At 41.5% G+C, this 14,480-nt stretch overlaps 1 protein-coding gene across 4 annotated transcripts in view; it reads left to right on the top strand.

Annotated features, from left to right (window-relative positions):
- Nucleotides 1–14,480, top strand: part of THADA (THADA armadillo repeat containing) — an 828,919-nt gene that overhangs the window by 346,868 nt on the left and 467,571 nt on the right. For all 4 annotated transcript variants that reach the window (XR_003855359.1, XM_029593321.1, XM_029593322.1 and 1 more), the window contains exons 27-28: nt 2,985–3,074; nt 12,749–12,880. Coding sequence is in view for 3 of the 4 variants with exons in the window: in XM_029593321.1 (XP_029449181.1) it covers nt 2,985–3,074; nt 12,749–12,880 (222 nt within the window). In the remaining variant the exon portion in view is untranslated. The remainder of the gene's footprint in view (nt 1–2,984; nt 3,075–12,748; nt 12,881–14,480) is intronic.

The following is a 14,480-nucleotide window of genomic DNA, read 5'->3' as shown; positions in this document are numbered from 1 at the left end:
GCAAAGCTTCATTAGCCAACAACACCACTACTACTAGAAAAAGAAAAGATTGAAAAGAGTCAGTATCACAATCTGCAAATGCAGCTGGGAAGGATAATTTCAGACCAAATATCTGTTGAAATGAAAGTGAAAGGGAAATTGGTTAAGAAAATGTAGTCTGAAAGACAAACTGGGCTACATATGAGTTTTGTTCTATCAGTCTGGCCATTTCTACCCAAAGGTATCTTTTTGTCCTTTCCCCCTTTCAATGCCTTCCATCTTTGCTTCACCTACCTCTCCCATCCCTCCTCCTCCATCTCCCAATTTGGCATTCCCAGGTAGCTTTAGGAGTCCTTTCCAGCTGGAGGGTTGTTTCATCTGAGTTGCACCCTCTGACAGGGGTCATCATATTAGCAGCTGCTGGCCTCCTCTCCTGCTTGGGCCTGAATGCACAGCCAAATGCAGATGCCTTATGTCAGAGTGTACTGCACTGTGATCTGAGCTAAAGGGCCACCCCATTTTTTATATCTGTTTATGAATGTTTCGTAATGCAGTAATTGACTAAAAATAATTGGAGAATTCACACATCTACCCCTTCCAAAAAGACCACTGTAAATCATAACTGGTACTTACATTATCAGTCTGTAAATTAGCAAAGTAAACCTGTTGCTGAAAACACGTACAAGCTTTTAAGTAGTTGTAGATATTTTATGCACTTTTTTTCTTTTAAAATTATTTTGTGTTTTACCAACTATCTTGATATTTAATGTTTTCAGCTTAGACCTGATTAAACTAAACTAGTGTTGGTACTATTTTACTCTGGAGTGTGGTCAGATTACAGAATTTTCTAAACTATTAAAATTTTAGATGCAACATACATGGACATTTTTAAGGGAAAATATAACATATGGACATAAATAATTTAGTGAATATAGTGATGTGTTACTGTTTGCAGATAACTAATAGCTGTAAGTCTGTTAGTCTATAAAGTTTGTTGTGTACTTTTAGTAAATTGTAGTGCTGCTCTAGTTTTGTGTTTTTCAAATTGGTTTGAAAGTCCTTTGAGCTGAAAATGCTATGAAAATGGTAATAAACTTGAAAGTATCTATTTTTGAGCTCTGGGAATATTTGTAATACACATAAAACAAAATAGGTAGAAGCACAGTTGTTAAGAGAATGTACTAACACATGAACAAAGATATTCATCTTTCCAAGGTTAATTTTAAGATAATTAAGGAAAAAAATAAACCATACTAATGCTGTGTGATTATGGGAGGACCAAAGGAGTTCTCTTTACTTCTTTAACTCTGGCATAAAACTATCTGCAAAGACACAGGCCCTTAACATCTTCAGATCTTCAGAGGATGGATTTAGGTATTTAGCATATTAATTATGGGGGGTCATGTCTCTATGCTGAACTGTGAGCCTCCTGGAAGACAATATACTGTAACTTTGTATTAACCTAAATCATGTGATTCATATCAGCAAAATTAATTAAGCTGTGGCCATCCTTCATTACACAGAAGTTTTCAGATGAAATGGTCTGTCTGTGAGATGAGTCAGTGGCCTGCCAACCTTCTTTCCAGACTTATGTTTCCATGACGGAAAACTGAAATTTTGGATTACATTTTTATGCTGTTTTAGTTGCTTGTATCTTAAGGAATCAGCAACATTCCAGGTACCAAATTTGGAGCTTTCAACTTTTCATGGGCTAGTTTTGCATTTCTGCATAGCATAGAAGACAAAATCAGAACCTTTCAGAAATAAAGACCTGTTGGTTTTAAAATATTTTATTAATCTGGCTGAATACAGTGCATTCGTGTACACATAATTTAGAAAACGTTTCTCAAAACAGAATATAATGCCATATTTGTAAAGGTCTCCACACAGTTTTCTTGGGATTGATAGATAAAGCAGTGTATGTAATCCAGGCTGATTTTTTCCAGTATTCATATATGCCTGTAGCATATCCAGAAATGACCACAATAACAACCATAGTCCGGTTTGGTTGTCCTTAAACTCCTTCAGATAGAGAAATAGTGCCCCAATGTATGCATTTTATTTGTTGGTGAATTTTTAAACAGTCTGAGCCAGTCCTTGGTTTGGTGTAGTATAATGCTCTTCAAGTAGGAGATATCTACTCACTTCTTAGGTACAGATCATGTACCTGAAAGAGGCTGGCAGTATTGTGGAAACACTCATAGCCCTTAAAGGGGACTCTCTCTCTCCTAGGGCACCTCCCTATGGTTGAATAAAACATAGAACTAGCCTTCAAGGAAGCTACATTCTGCTCACTCAACTGTACGAAGGCACTACAAGTTCCAACATAAGTACAGTCTATCTTCTATAGCTCTTTGTGCATTTATTTGTACAATATCAATTATTCTTGATACTGCTACTATTTAGGAAAGAGAAGAACTGTCTAAGAGATCTGAATGAAATTTATGAAGTTTGCTTTAGTTTCTCTAATCTGAGGCTATCAAGTTTAATGTTCCTTGGCAACTACTGCATAGGGATAGTTACTGACACTGAAATGAGGTGTAAGCTGTGAAAGGACAGCTGGAGAGTGGTTGTCTGGATTTAAAGAAAGAGCCAAGAGCTAGCAAGGCAGAGGACGCATTTTGCTGATTCTTTGAGTCTTTTTCCTTCTGAACCATTTCTGTTGCTTTAGTTATTTAGATTTTGCTTTTGTCTGAAACTATTCCTTTGAAGCCATTTCATTTGCTGCTTTAATAGAAGATTTTTCATACTAGTCTTAAGATATCTAAATTACTATTTACATTTCCTTAAAGGAAATTCTTCCGTAAGCAAACCATTTGGTTTGTTTCATACAAGTAGTATATCAAATTTAATGTGTAAAATTTAAATTTGTATTTTGTATTTCTTGTTTTACATTTCTGTACTAATTTAGTCTATTTTTATGTTTCTGTATTTGGAAGTAAAGTAATTCATAAACCATACACAAATCTGGAAAAGATCACAAATCATTCATTTTGTTTTTACAGAATGACGGGAAGGGAATTTTTCTCTCGGTTTCCAAGCTTGTATCCCTTTCTTCTCAAGCAGCTGGAAAATGTGGCCAACACCATGGATAGGTGAGAAAATAGAACAGAATTTATATTGTCTCTTGATATGGCTTTCCTAAATCTAAAGGGGTAGATTTTTAAACCGCGCGATTTGGCCTACTTTTGCTGGCGCATCAGGCGCAAGCAAAAGTACGCTGGATTTTAGTAGATACGCGCGGAGCCGCGCGTATCCGCTAAAATCCAGGATCGGCGCGCGCAAGGCTATGGATTCTGTATAGCCGGCGCGCGCCGAGCCGCGCAGCCTACCTCCGTTCCCTCCGAGGCCGCTCCGAAATCGGAGCGGCCTCGGAGGGAACTTTCTTTTGCCCTCCCCTCACCTTCCCCTCCCTTCCCCTACCTAACCCACCCGCCCAGCCCTGTCTAAACCCCATCCTTACCTTTGTCGGGGGATTTACGCCTCCCTCTGGGAGGCGTAAATCCCTGCACGCCTCCCACACGCCTCCCGGAGGGAGGCGTAAATCCCCGCACGCCAGCGGGCCGCTAGCGTGCCGGGACGCGACCTGGGGGCGGGTATGGAGGGCGCGGCCACACCCCCGGACTGCCCCAGGCCGTAACCACGCCCCCGGGCCCGCCCCCAAAACGCTGCCGACACGCCCCGAAAACGGCGCGGCGCTCGGCCCTGCCCCCGACACGCCCCCGACACGCCCCCTCTCCGAAAACCCCGGGACTTACGCGAGTCCCGGGGCTCTGCGCGCGCCGGTAGGCCTATGTAAAATAGGCTCACCGGCGCGCAGGGTCCTGCTCGCCTAAATCCGCCCGGATTTGGGCGGATTTAGGCGAGCAGGGCTCTTAAAATCCGCCCCAAAATGTGTAATCTTGCTCTTTTGTGAGGACATAATTCAGTATATAATGCCCTGGCTCTTCATTTTATCCATTTCAACTTCTACAGAACTCTGCTGTTCACTTGGCTTTACCACCATCTGTGCTGCTGTCTTGTCACACCATTGCTGAGGACACTACACTGGCCCTCTATCTAATATTACACCATGTTTGTACCTTTGACTGTGACATACAAATACATTCATAGCTTTGCTCCTAATTCTCTCCCTGCTTTTCCTCTTTTCTATCAACCAATGAAGTCTTGGAAGGTGTACATTTAGTCCTATTTAAGCAAATGGATATACTGAAATAGTAGTAAATTGAAATACATTTAAAATACTACATTACCACATGGTGACTGGAAGATTTTGTATTGGGGAGAGCAGAGAAAGGATTTGTGACTTTCCTGGGAAGAAACCAACAGGAAATAATAGGAAGGTAGAAGAACAACTTGGAAAGTCATATGTACAAATGCTTTTATTCTATTTAACAAACTCAATGACTTGGAAGCCACCAAAGTTGAAGAGGAAATTGATGTGGTAATGATAACCGAATCATGGTTCAGTGATAATTAGGACTGGAAAACAAATATAAGTATATTCTTTTTTCAGAAATGACAGGATCGTTATAAAAGGGGGAGGAGTAGCTTTTTATGTTGTGGACAAAATGAAAGTCATTGAGATGCCAAGAGAGCAAGGAGCATCTGTGTTGCTGTAAATTGTCTTCAGGAAATCAAAGGGTTCTAATATCTATGCAGGTATAATTTATTGGCCACTATCAGAAAGGGGAGAGGTAGATTATGACATGATAGAAGCCATCCAAAAGATAGCATGCAAAGGCAAGGTGTTGTTAATTGGGAACCTAAATCTACCAGATATAGGTTAGAAAGTGTCCTAGTTAATTTTTACTTAGCAAAAGAGCCTGGGAGTGGGAGAAGTATTGCAAAACGGGTTGCCTTTACATTAAGACTAGGGATACTCCATGAAGCTAATAGATAGAACATTTGAAACAAATCATAGAAAGTAATTTTTTACTCAGCATACAGTTAAATTATGGAATTTGTTGCCGGAGGATGTGGCGAAAGCATTTAGCATAGCTGGGCTTAAAAAAGGTTTGGACAAGTTCCTGAAGGAAAAGTCCATAAACCATCATTAGCCATGTAGACTTGGGGAAGCTACTGCTTATCCCTTATGTGGGAGAAGGATTGGATTGATTCTTTGGGATCCTGCTGGGTGCCTTTGACCTGGATTAGCCACTGTTGAAGACAGAATGATGGGCTTGATGGACCTCTTGGTCTGATCCAATATGACATTTTTTATGTTTTTATGAAACATAGTAGACATGCTAGAATGGGTATTAACTTTAAAAATGTGGATAAATGGCCAAAGATATGACAGCTACCATTTAATACAAAATATAGCAAAATCCTACATGTGGAATGCAAATTTGGAGATGGAAAACTAATAATCAACAGAAAAGAAAGAGACCTGTGGTCCTCTTCTCTGATGTCCTCAAAGTAGCTAGTCTGTGAGATAAAGCAGTTGGGAAAGCTAATAATATAGTTGGGTACCTAAAGAGAATTTTCCACATTTGCAAGGATATTGATATGGTAGAGGCAGTTCACAGGAGATCCAGCAGTGTGGTGCATGGCCTGCACTGAAGGCCACACAGTGGTATTGAAGGAATTAAAGATGCACTTTCTAGAACAGGAGTTCTCAACCCAGTCCTCAGCATACACCTAGCCAGCTGATTTTTCAGGATATCCACAGTGAAGATGTATGAGAGAGGCTTGTATCCGATGGATTCAGTCCATTCAAATTTCATGCTTAGAGGCTGTTTCTTTGTCCCTACAACCATGTGGTCTGTCTCCTTGTACTACTTCACTCTTTCTGACTTCCAGTTGGAATGTGTTGTGTCTGTGGTACCTTGGGCTGAGGTGAAATTGGCTCTTCCTGCAGGGAGGAGCCCTGCTGGTTCTCACTGTTAGCAGGTGGACTCAGGTGAATCAGAGACCAGTCAGGTCCTTTACCTATACCAGCCCATGTTCCTCTCAGGTTAAGCCTTTGGTGCCAGGGCCGGCAGATCTTAGGCAAGTGTCTCTGCTGATGACTGGAGACATGGTCCAAGGCCACTCTAGGGTTGTAGGCAGGCAGCGATCAGGCATCTGTTACAGGTAAGCAACACTGCTTTATTCGATATGGAACTTTGATTCCAGTTTCAGATGCCTTGGGCTGATTCTTTTGCTGGACCTAGGCTATAGAATAGCATGCCTAAGGCGTTAAGATTAAATAATGATTTCAAATCCTTTAAAAGAAAACTTAAAACATAGTTATTAAAACTAGTTGAGAACCACTGGCCTAGGCTATAAGCCATACACCGAGAGAGTGAAGCAACTAAAAATGTAGACTTTAGAAGAAAGAAGGAAGAGGGAGATGTGATACAAATATTCAAATATTTAGCGAGCTTCAGTAAAGTACCAAAGGGAAGCATTTTACATAGAATGAAAAGTTCAAGGACCATGGGTTCATTATCTGAAGCTAAAGGGAGGGGAGTTCAAATGGGATGTGAGAAAAAACTTTTCACTGAGAGGATGGTGGACATATGAAAGAGACTTCAGCAGAGATTACAGAAACCAAAATAAAGAATTCATGCATGCATGGGATAGACACAAAGGGAAACAGAAATAGTTTGCTGAATGTGAAGTGCTGATGCCATAAGACCTGTACGCAGAAAGGAATAAGGTGGTATGGCTTATTCACTGGAAACTGAATAAACATTATACATCAATATACCTATAAAACACTGGACGCACAGCCCTAATAGAATAGAAGAGAATAAAGGAGTTTTGATCACCTGGGACATTCCTATTCCAACTGACAGGAAGAGCAATGTTAGAAAACCAGATATTGTAGTGAAGAAGAAAAACACAAGAAAGGCATTGTTGATAGAGGCATTCATACCCAACAATTATTCTGTGGATTGTATGGTGAAAGTGACGATTCTTAAGTGCGAAGAGATGTAATCAGAGACCAAGAAAATGTGGCAGAAAAATACAGAAATAGTTCTAATTATATTGGGGCTGTGGAATTCAATCCCTGGATCACTTGCGGTGACCTCTGAACTCCTCTCCCGGGGGATGCTGGGAGCAGTATGCAGGTGAGCCTTCTGGTCCTCTTCTGCTGCAAAGGGTGCGGGCCCTCTGGAAGATGGGGCTGTGGAATTCAATCCCTGGATCACTTGCGGTGACCTCTAGACTCCTCTCCCGGGGGATGCTGGGAGCAGTATGCAGATGAGCCTTCTGGTCCTCTTCCACTCCCTCTTTAACATTCATTCCAATCTTACTCTTCCCGCACTCCAGCTGATTGCTTCTCTCAACCTCCACTCCTTATAGAAACATAGAAATGACAGCAGAAAAGTACCAAAAGATCCACCCAGTCTGCCCAGCAAGCTTATGCCAATATCTGCTGCATTGTGCAGTTTATCCCCATGCTTATCAGTTTGCCAGACTGTAAAAGTCAGGGCCCTCGGATGCTGTTTGAATCCAATTTCCCTTAACCGTTGCCGTGAAAACAGACAGCATCGTTGGAGTTGCATCAAAAGTATCAGACTTAGGGCCTCATTTTCCAATATCGCACAGTATCGCATGCAATACCAAAAAGGGGTGTTACCTTATGCTACAGCCTGTTTGAGAGAGAGAGAGAGAGAGAGAGAGAGAGAGAGAGAGAGAGAGAGAGAGAGAGAGAGAGAGAGAGAGGCTTGCTATAGTGTCTCTTCCCTAGACAGGTATTTGTATCCCTATGAGAGGCCCACCTAGTAACTCGAGGTGGGGATTAGGTATTAGTGTAGGGGGTTGGGGGCCACTTTCACATTCAACATGAGACGTACGAACAGAACAGTGGTCTCTTGTGAAGATTTGATGGCTTTCGGAGTGAGGAAACTCACTCCAAGATGAGATTTGGACAATGTTCTCTCCACCTAGCTTGATGGACACTCTACCTGGGCAACAACAAGCGAAGTCATCTTCCCTGGAGTTTCATTTCATGACCCCTAGTTCTATCGATTTCTTTCCAATGGGAAAGGTTTGACAATTGTGCATCATTAAAACCTTTCAGATATCTGAAAGTCTGTAAATTCTGTATCATATCTCCCCGCACCTCCTTTCTTCCAGGGTGTTCATATTCAGATCCTTCATAAGTCTGCCAATGCTGACCCCTCACCATTTTGGTCGCTTTTCCTTGGACCGCCTCTATCCTTTCTTTATCCTTTTTTAGATACGGGCACCAGTATTGAACACAGTACTCTAGATGAGGCCTCGCCAGGACCTATACAAGGGCATTATCACCTTTTTTTTTATCTTACTGTCTATTCCTCGCTCTATGCTGCCCAGCATTCTTCTAGCTTTAGATATCGCCTTGTCACATTGCTTTGCCATCTTCAGATCATCAGACACTATCACACCACAGACCCTCTCCCAGTCTGTGCGCATTAGTCTTTCATCGCCCATCACATAACGCTGTTTTGGATTAACACAGCCCAGATGCAGTGAATCCCAGCTGCCAAATCTTCGACCACTCTTCAAGTTTTTTAAATCACTTTTCATTCTCTCTACTCCTTCAGACGCGTCCACTCTGTTGCAGATCTTAGTATTATTCGCAAATAGACAAACTTTACCTTCTTTCCCTTCCACCAGGTTGCTCATAAAGATATTGAACAGAACCAGTCCCAAAACAGATCCCTCTGGCACTCCACTTAACACCGTACTTTCTTCAGAGTAGGTTCCATTTACCATTACACGCTGCTTCTTGTCAACCAGTTTGCAATCCAGGCTACTACCTTGGCACTCACTCCCAAGCTTTTCATTTTATTCATGAGTCTTCTATGCGGGACCATATCAAAAGCTTTACTAAAATTCAAGTAAATCACATCACGTGCTCTTCCCTGATCCAATTCTTTAGTCATCCAATCAAAAAATCAATCAGATTTGTCTGACAGGACATTCCCCTTGTGAATCCATGCTGCCTCGGGTCGAGCAACCCACCGGATTGTAAATAGTTCATTATCCTTTCCTTCAGCAGAGTCTCTATTAATTTTCCCACCACCAAGGTGAGCTAACTGGCTTGTAGTTTCCAGCCTCCTCTTGTGAAGTGGGATCACCACCGCTCTTCTCCAATCTTGCGGCACCACTCCTGTTTCCAGGGATCTATTGAACAGGTCCTTCAGTGGACCCACCAGCACATCTTTGAGCTCCCTCAGTATTCTGGCATTTATCTCACCTGGCCCCATGGCCCTGTCCACTTTCAGTTTTCCTAGCTTTTCCCATACATTCTCTTGAAAGTGGACATACTCTCTCAACTTCCACCACTTCAGCTAATCCTCTTGTATATCCCCTCTCTCTCCCACCCACCTAGCCCTTTTTGTATCTGTGCAGCTCATCCTTTCTCACCTCCAAGCACTTCTTGTTATCCCAAACTTATCTTTTATCATTCCTTTCTTCTCATACCATCTCTCATCCCCATCCTAACTCTCACTTCCTCTCCCTTCCAACCCTTTTCTCACACCCAGCTAATTCTCTTACCCATCAGTCAACCTTCTTTTATTCTTTCTCTTCCTCCACAGCCAATCCTTCTCCACCTAATCCAACCATCTATCCCCTCCTGCATCTGATCCCTCTCTTCAGCCCCTCTTCTAAACATCTCCCTGGCCAGGGGCCTCAAGCCAAAGATGGATAGCAACTGGATGGGAGAGCGGGCAGGCTCAGGACAGAAACAACATTTTTCCCTTGGATAGGTTCAGTGGTGGATGAGGAGAGAAGAACAGTCTCAATCTCCACTGGCTCATGCACTGGCTAGTCCCAAGCTTGAAGGCAACAGCATTAGTAATGAAAGTCAGCACAGGGCCTACAAGCTAATGCAAGCGTACAGGCCCTGCAGTGGCCCCAATCCCTCCTTGCTCATGCCTTCCTTTTACTACAGAAACTGATGCAAGAGCAGTGCCACTGCAGGGCCTGGGTGTGCTGGCTGACAGGCCCTATGCTCACTTCCATTGTTAATGTTGCTGATGCTGGAACCTGAAGAGCGCAGCCATTTGAGGCACTTATGACCCCATTTTGGGTCCCGACCTACAGTTTGGGAAGCCCTACACTACTGTGTACATAGACAAGGAGCAAATTTGAAAGTGGGAAAAGAAAAGTGTTACAAAGTTCATATATTATTATTTTTTATTACTAAAAGTGTATATTAATGGCTGCCTACATGGAAATCCTGAAGAAAACTTCTGCCAGAAAAAGCAGATTACATACAGAGTTGTTTTCATATCTTATTAAGTGGGTATTTGGTTTGTTTAATTTTATTTACTTTAAAAAAGTGTCAAAACCTATTTAGACTAATGAGTCTGTGAGCTGTAGCCAGCATTTTAAAATAACGTAATCATTTTCAGAGTGGTGCCTTTAAATTTAGAATAGATTGATCTTGACAAAATAGTAGAACCAGATGGGTGGTTATCATATTCCTCCATTAGCATAAAGATGCGATCTTTTTAGATATGCACTGCACATTTATAGTCACTCCATAGTTGAGACACATTGGAATCAGTTCAGTTTTCTTGTAACTTCCCTATAGAGCACATCTTTGTGCAAGAGAAAGCTGAATACATTAACTGAATTGGAGTTTAAATCCCCTTTAAGTAGGAAGAGAGAAAAGTAAAGTTTGAATGAAATATGTTTTGGACTCTTTTCTGCCTCTGTTTTTAAAATTTGAGATATTCTCCAAGGACAAGCAGGATAAGTCCTCACGCGTGGGTGACGCCATCCGATGGAGTCTAGGGAAGAGATTTTACACAGAAGCTTTTAATGTGCTTGTCTGAGCATGTGCAGCTTATGCGTGTCACACTGTCAGATGCGGCTCCTTTATTTATCTTTTTCTATGGAGTCCTTTGGTTTTTCTTTCTCTCTCTCGATTTGGGTAAAAATCCCAAAAGTGCCTGAAAACATTGTTTTTTTCTTGTGGAGCCTCATGGGTCCCTTGATTGCACACCTCATAGTTTCTCTAGGTAGGTTTTGTGTTCTTTTTCCAAATGTTCTTTATTGGCTGACAGGTACACAGACATCTGTGCATTGAGCAGCATCAGTTGATATTTTGGTACAATCGAATCAGATTTCACCTTGTTAGTCTACTGTATGTGAATCAACTGATTCCATTAACTGCAAAGACAGTTCAAAAGGTCCTCTTGGACTAGGCATGGGTGATCCTCATTGCTCCAACTTGGCCATGGCAAATGTAGTTTCCATATCTCGTCCAGGTTGTCAGATCAGTCTCCAATTCCAGTGGGAGCTCCTCCGAGACTCGTAATGCAGGAAAAGGACAGACTTTGCCACCTGAATCTATTCTCCCTGGCCCTCACAGAATGGATGGTGAGCATGCAGTAGTCTTTTCTTTGCTCCTCCCAAAGGGAATGCAAGATATACTAGTATCAGTCAGGAAGCCTTCTACTAAAAAGTCTTATAATTCTAAGTGAAAGAAGGTATTGTCCTGGTGTCAGTCCAGCTCTCTAGACAGTTTCCTGTAGCCTGAAGGATTTGCCCCAGTACTTGTTCTGCCTTTCATCTTCAGGTCTTAGTTCCTCTTCTGTGAAAGTTCACCTCAGCACTGTTGAAGAATATTCGTCTGATGATAAATTCTGGAAGCCGCCAGGAGTAGTTTGTCTACTGTGATACCGGTGGCAGAAGGGAATTTGTAAGGTGTCTGGATGGGAGGGTTAGTTTTGGTATGGTGAAGGGAAAGAAGCAGGCCATTGCAATCTTATTTTGGCAAAGGGGGGGGGGGGGGGGCGGGCGGCTAGTGAGTGGACCCAGATCTATTCCATTTTTAAAGTTTTGCTTGAAGAGTTTTGGAAGGGTGGGGAACTCTTGGCCATTAGGACACATTTTTCTGACATTAGGGTAGGTGTTGGGGAATTGGGCCACCAGGCTCGCAAGGTACATTTTCTTTGCTTTTTAAGGTTGAGATCACCACTCATCCAGTTATATTCTCTTAAATATAGCTGGATAATCCTAAAGTTATTACTTTCTTTGATTTTCTTCAGTATTCACCTCCTGCCCCGACCACCAACAATATAAACCAAGTTCTGCAGCTATTTGCTGTTGACAGAGCAAGATAAGATGCAAAAGCAGGCAGCCTCCTGGACAGTGCAGCAAGCTAAACAATGTTTTCTATTTTACTCCCATCTTGAAAGTCCCAATTTTTATGTTCCTCAGATAGCCACCATCAGGGAATAGCCACTGCTATTAATTGCATGGGATCTTCTTGGTGTTTGGGTACTTGCCAGGTTATTGTGGCCTGGTTTGGCCTCTGTTGGAAATAGGATGCTGGCCTTGATGGACTCTTAGTCTGACCCAGCATGGCAATTTCTTATGTTCTTATGTTGAATTTTTAATATGGAAATACAATAAGAGACTTTATTTAGTTTGCTAAGCCATCCAGTATCCTGCCTACTTTTTGTATCTTTGTTTTTCATATTGTCAGCATTCAGGTCCATTATCTGGCTTTTGCATGAACAGTAAGCTAAGAGGATTTTTTTTCCTTTTGTTTTAATATGTTGGCAACCTTTGCTTTCTTCATTTGTAAGATAGCAGGATTCAATATTTATTGTACCTGCTTTCAGAGCTGCTGCTTGGCTGGCCACTAGCTATCACAATAAGAAAAGTACATGTTCCAAGTATTTCTACAGTGTTACTTCTCTGAAGTGTAAATACTAACTTGGTACATGAATTCAGGTCCTACAGAACACTCACCCATAGACCATTAGGCTGCCTCCCCCGACTGTAACAAAATGCTGATGTAGATATTTTGTTTTGTTTGTTATTATAGTAAAATGGGTGAACTGAAGCTCCATCCCAGCTTGTTCCTTTTGCTTTTGATCCTGAGTAAATTGTATCCTTCTCCATTGGATGGAACCTATTCAGCTCTCAGCATGGCATCATTTGTCCCCTTTATAATGAGGTAAAGTACACAGTAACTAAAATATGAATCACATTAAACTGTACTTTTCTGAGGTTGTTGCATTTTAAGCAGGGATTGTGTGACTTAAGCAGGGATTGTGTGACTAAAATGTAAAAAAAAAGGATAATGCTCTTTCTCCTATCCATGTATCTGTGTTAAGGTATCCAAGCATATGGTACCAAATCATTACAGGCATAGAGAAGTTGAATGTATAGAATTTTAGCTTCTAAGCATATTCTTTGGGGCCGCTGTTGGACGTGGGTTAAATAGGTGCTAATCCACCCCCTAATGCAATAGGGGGATTAGCACCTATTTTAACGTGTGTCCGACGCAGAGTGAATGAGTTAGCGCTCATCACATGCAAATGCTTGTGAATGAGGCTATTACTCATTCACTCCAAATGCAAAAAAAAAATGTGCGTCTCAGACACATATTTATCTCTCAGCTTTTAACGCCTGCCTGGAGCAGGCGTTAATAGCTGAGCGCACTGAAAAAAAGTACAGAAAAGCAGAAAACACTGCTTTTCTGTACTTTTTTAAAAGTAAAAAGAAAAGAAAAAAAATCTCTGCTGGTCGCTTTGAAGACTGGCACCAATATGTTCGGCGTCAGTTTTCATAACCGGCCGGCTGCAGTAATGAAAACCAATGCCGAGTTTATCGGCATCGGTGTTCATAACAGACAGACCACCAGAAACCACGGGGTCACGTTAGCAAGTAGGTGCCTCCTTGCTAGTGCGACCCCCTAATTTGTGTATTGCATGGCGCCCCCCCTTGCGGGCGCCATGCGTGTATTAAGAAAACGGGCGCTGAAAAGTCAGCGCCCGCTTTCCGCCCTTTTACGCCAGGAAAAAAGTTGGACAACTATCTTTGTTTCAAACAAAAGTGTGGTCTTTGTTGCAGTGTATAAATAATTGTTTAGATGGGTGACAAACTCTGATAGGTTGCATCTCTAAGATTTGTTAATGTTAATTTTACAGTGATCAAAATACTTAATGCCCTTTCCTAAATCTTCTTTTACTGACTGGCCTTTAAGAATTTACAAATACCTGGAATTTCTCATTTCTGTTTCTTTATTATTTCTTTATTTTAATTTTAAGTCTGTTGGATCATAAAAACACTCCCAGTGGTAATAACAAAAAACCCACCACATTTAGGTGTACATTATTTTGTTATCGTTGCATTTATTGTCTAGGTCCTATTACATTTTAAAAAATGAAATTAATCAGGCACAGAAAAAATAAACAGAAATATTTTATGTAAGCGAACCAAAATATTCCCAAAATGCCATTCTTTTAGTTCACACAATATGAATCTTGAGCTGAAAGTTGGTGCTTTGGGTATGATTTTGTTTATTTAGGAGGACATTTTCAATAACCCATATTGTGTGCAAAGAACGCAAGCTAAGCCTGTGTGTATTGCACCAGTTCTCAAAAGGAAACAACCCATGTTTTTTCCCTTTGATAATGAGTAAGTGCAGAGTACGTGCATTAAGTGTCTGTGTACTTTACATCTGCTGTTTGCGCAGATGGCCAAGCCAAGGCAAAATGGTATGCATACATTTAGAAATCCCATGTATGTGTGTTATTTTCCTCCCCGATCTA

The sequence above is a fragment of the Rhinatrema bivittatum genome, chromosome 3, assembly GCF_901001135.1.
Source record: "Rhinatrema bivittatum chromosome 3, aRhiBiv1.1, whole genome shotgun sequence".
Classification (NCBI taxonomy): Eukaryota; Metazoa; Chordata; class Amphibia; order Gymnophiona; family Rhinatrematidae; genus Rhinatrema; species Rhinatrema bivittatum.
The sequence above is the reverse complement of the archived record's forward strand: the minus strand, read 5'-3'. Positions and strand labels throughout refer to the sequence as shown.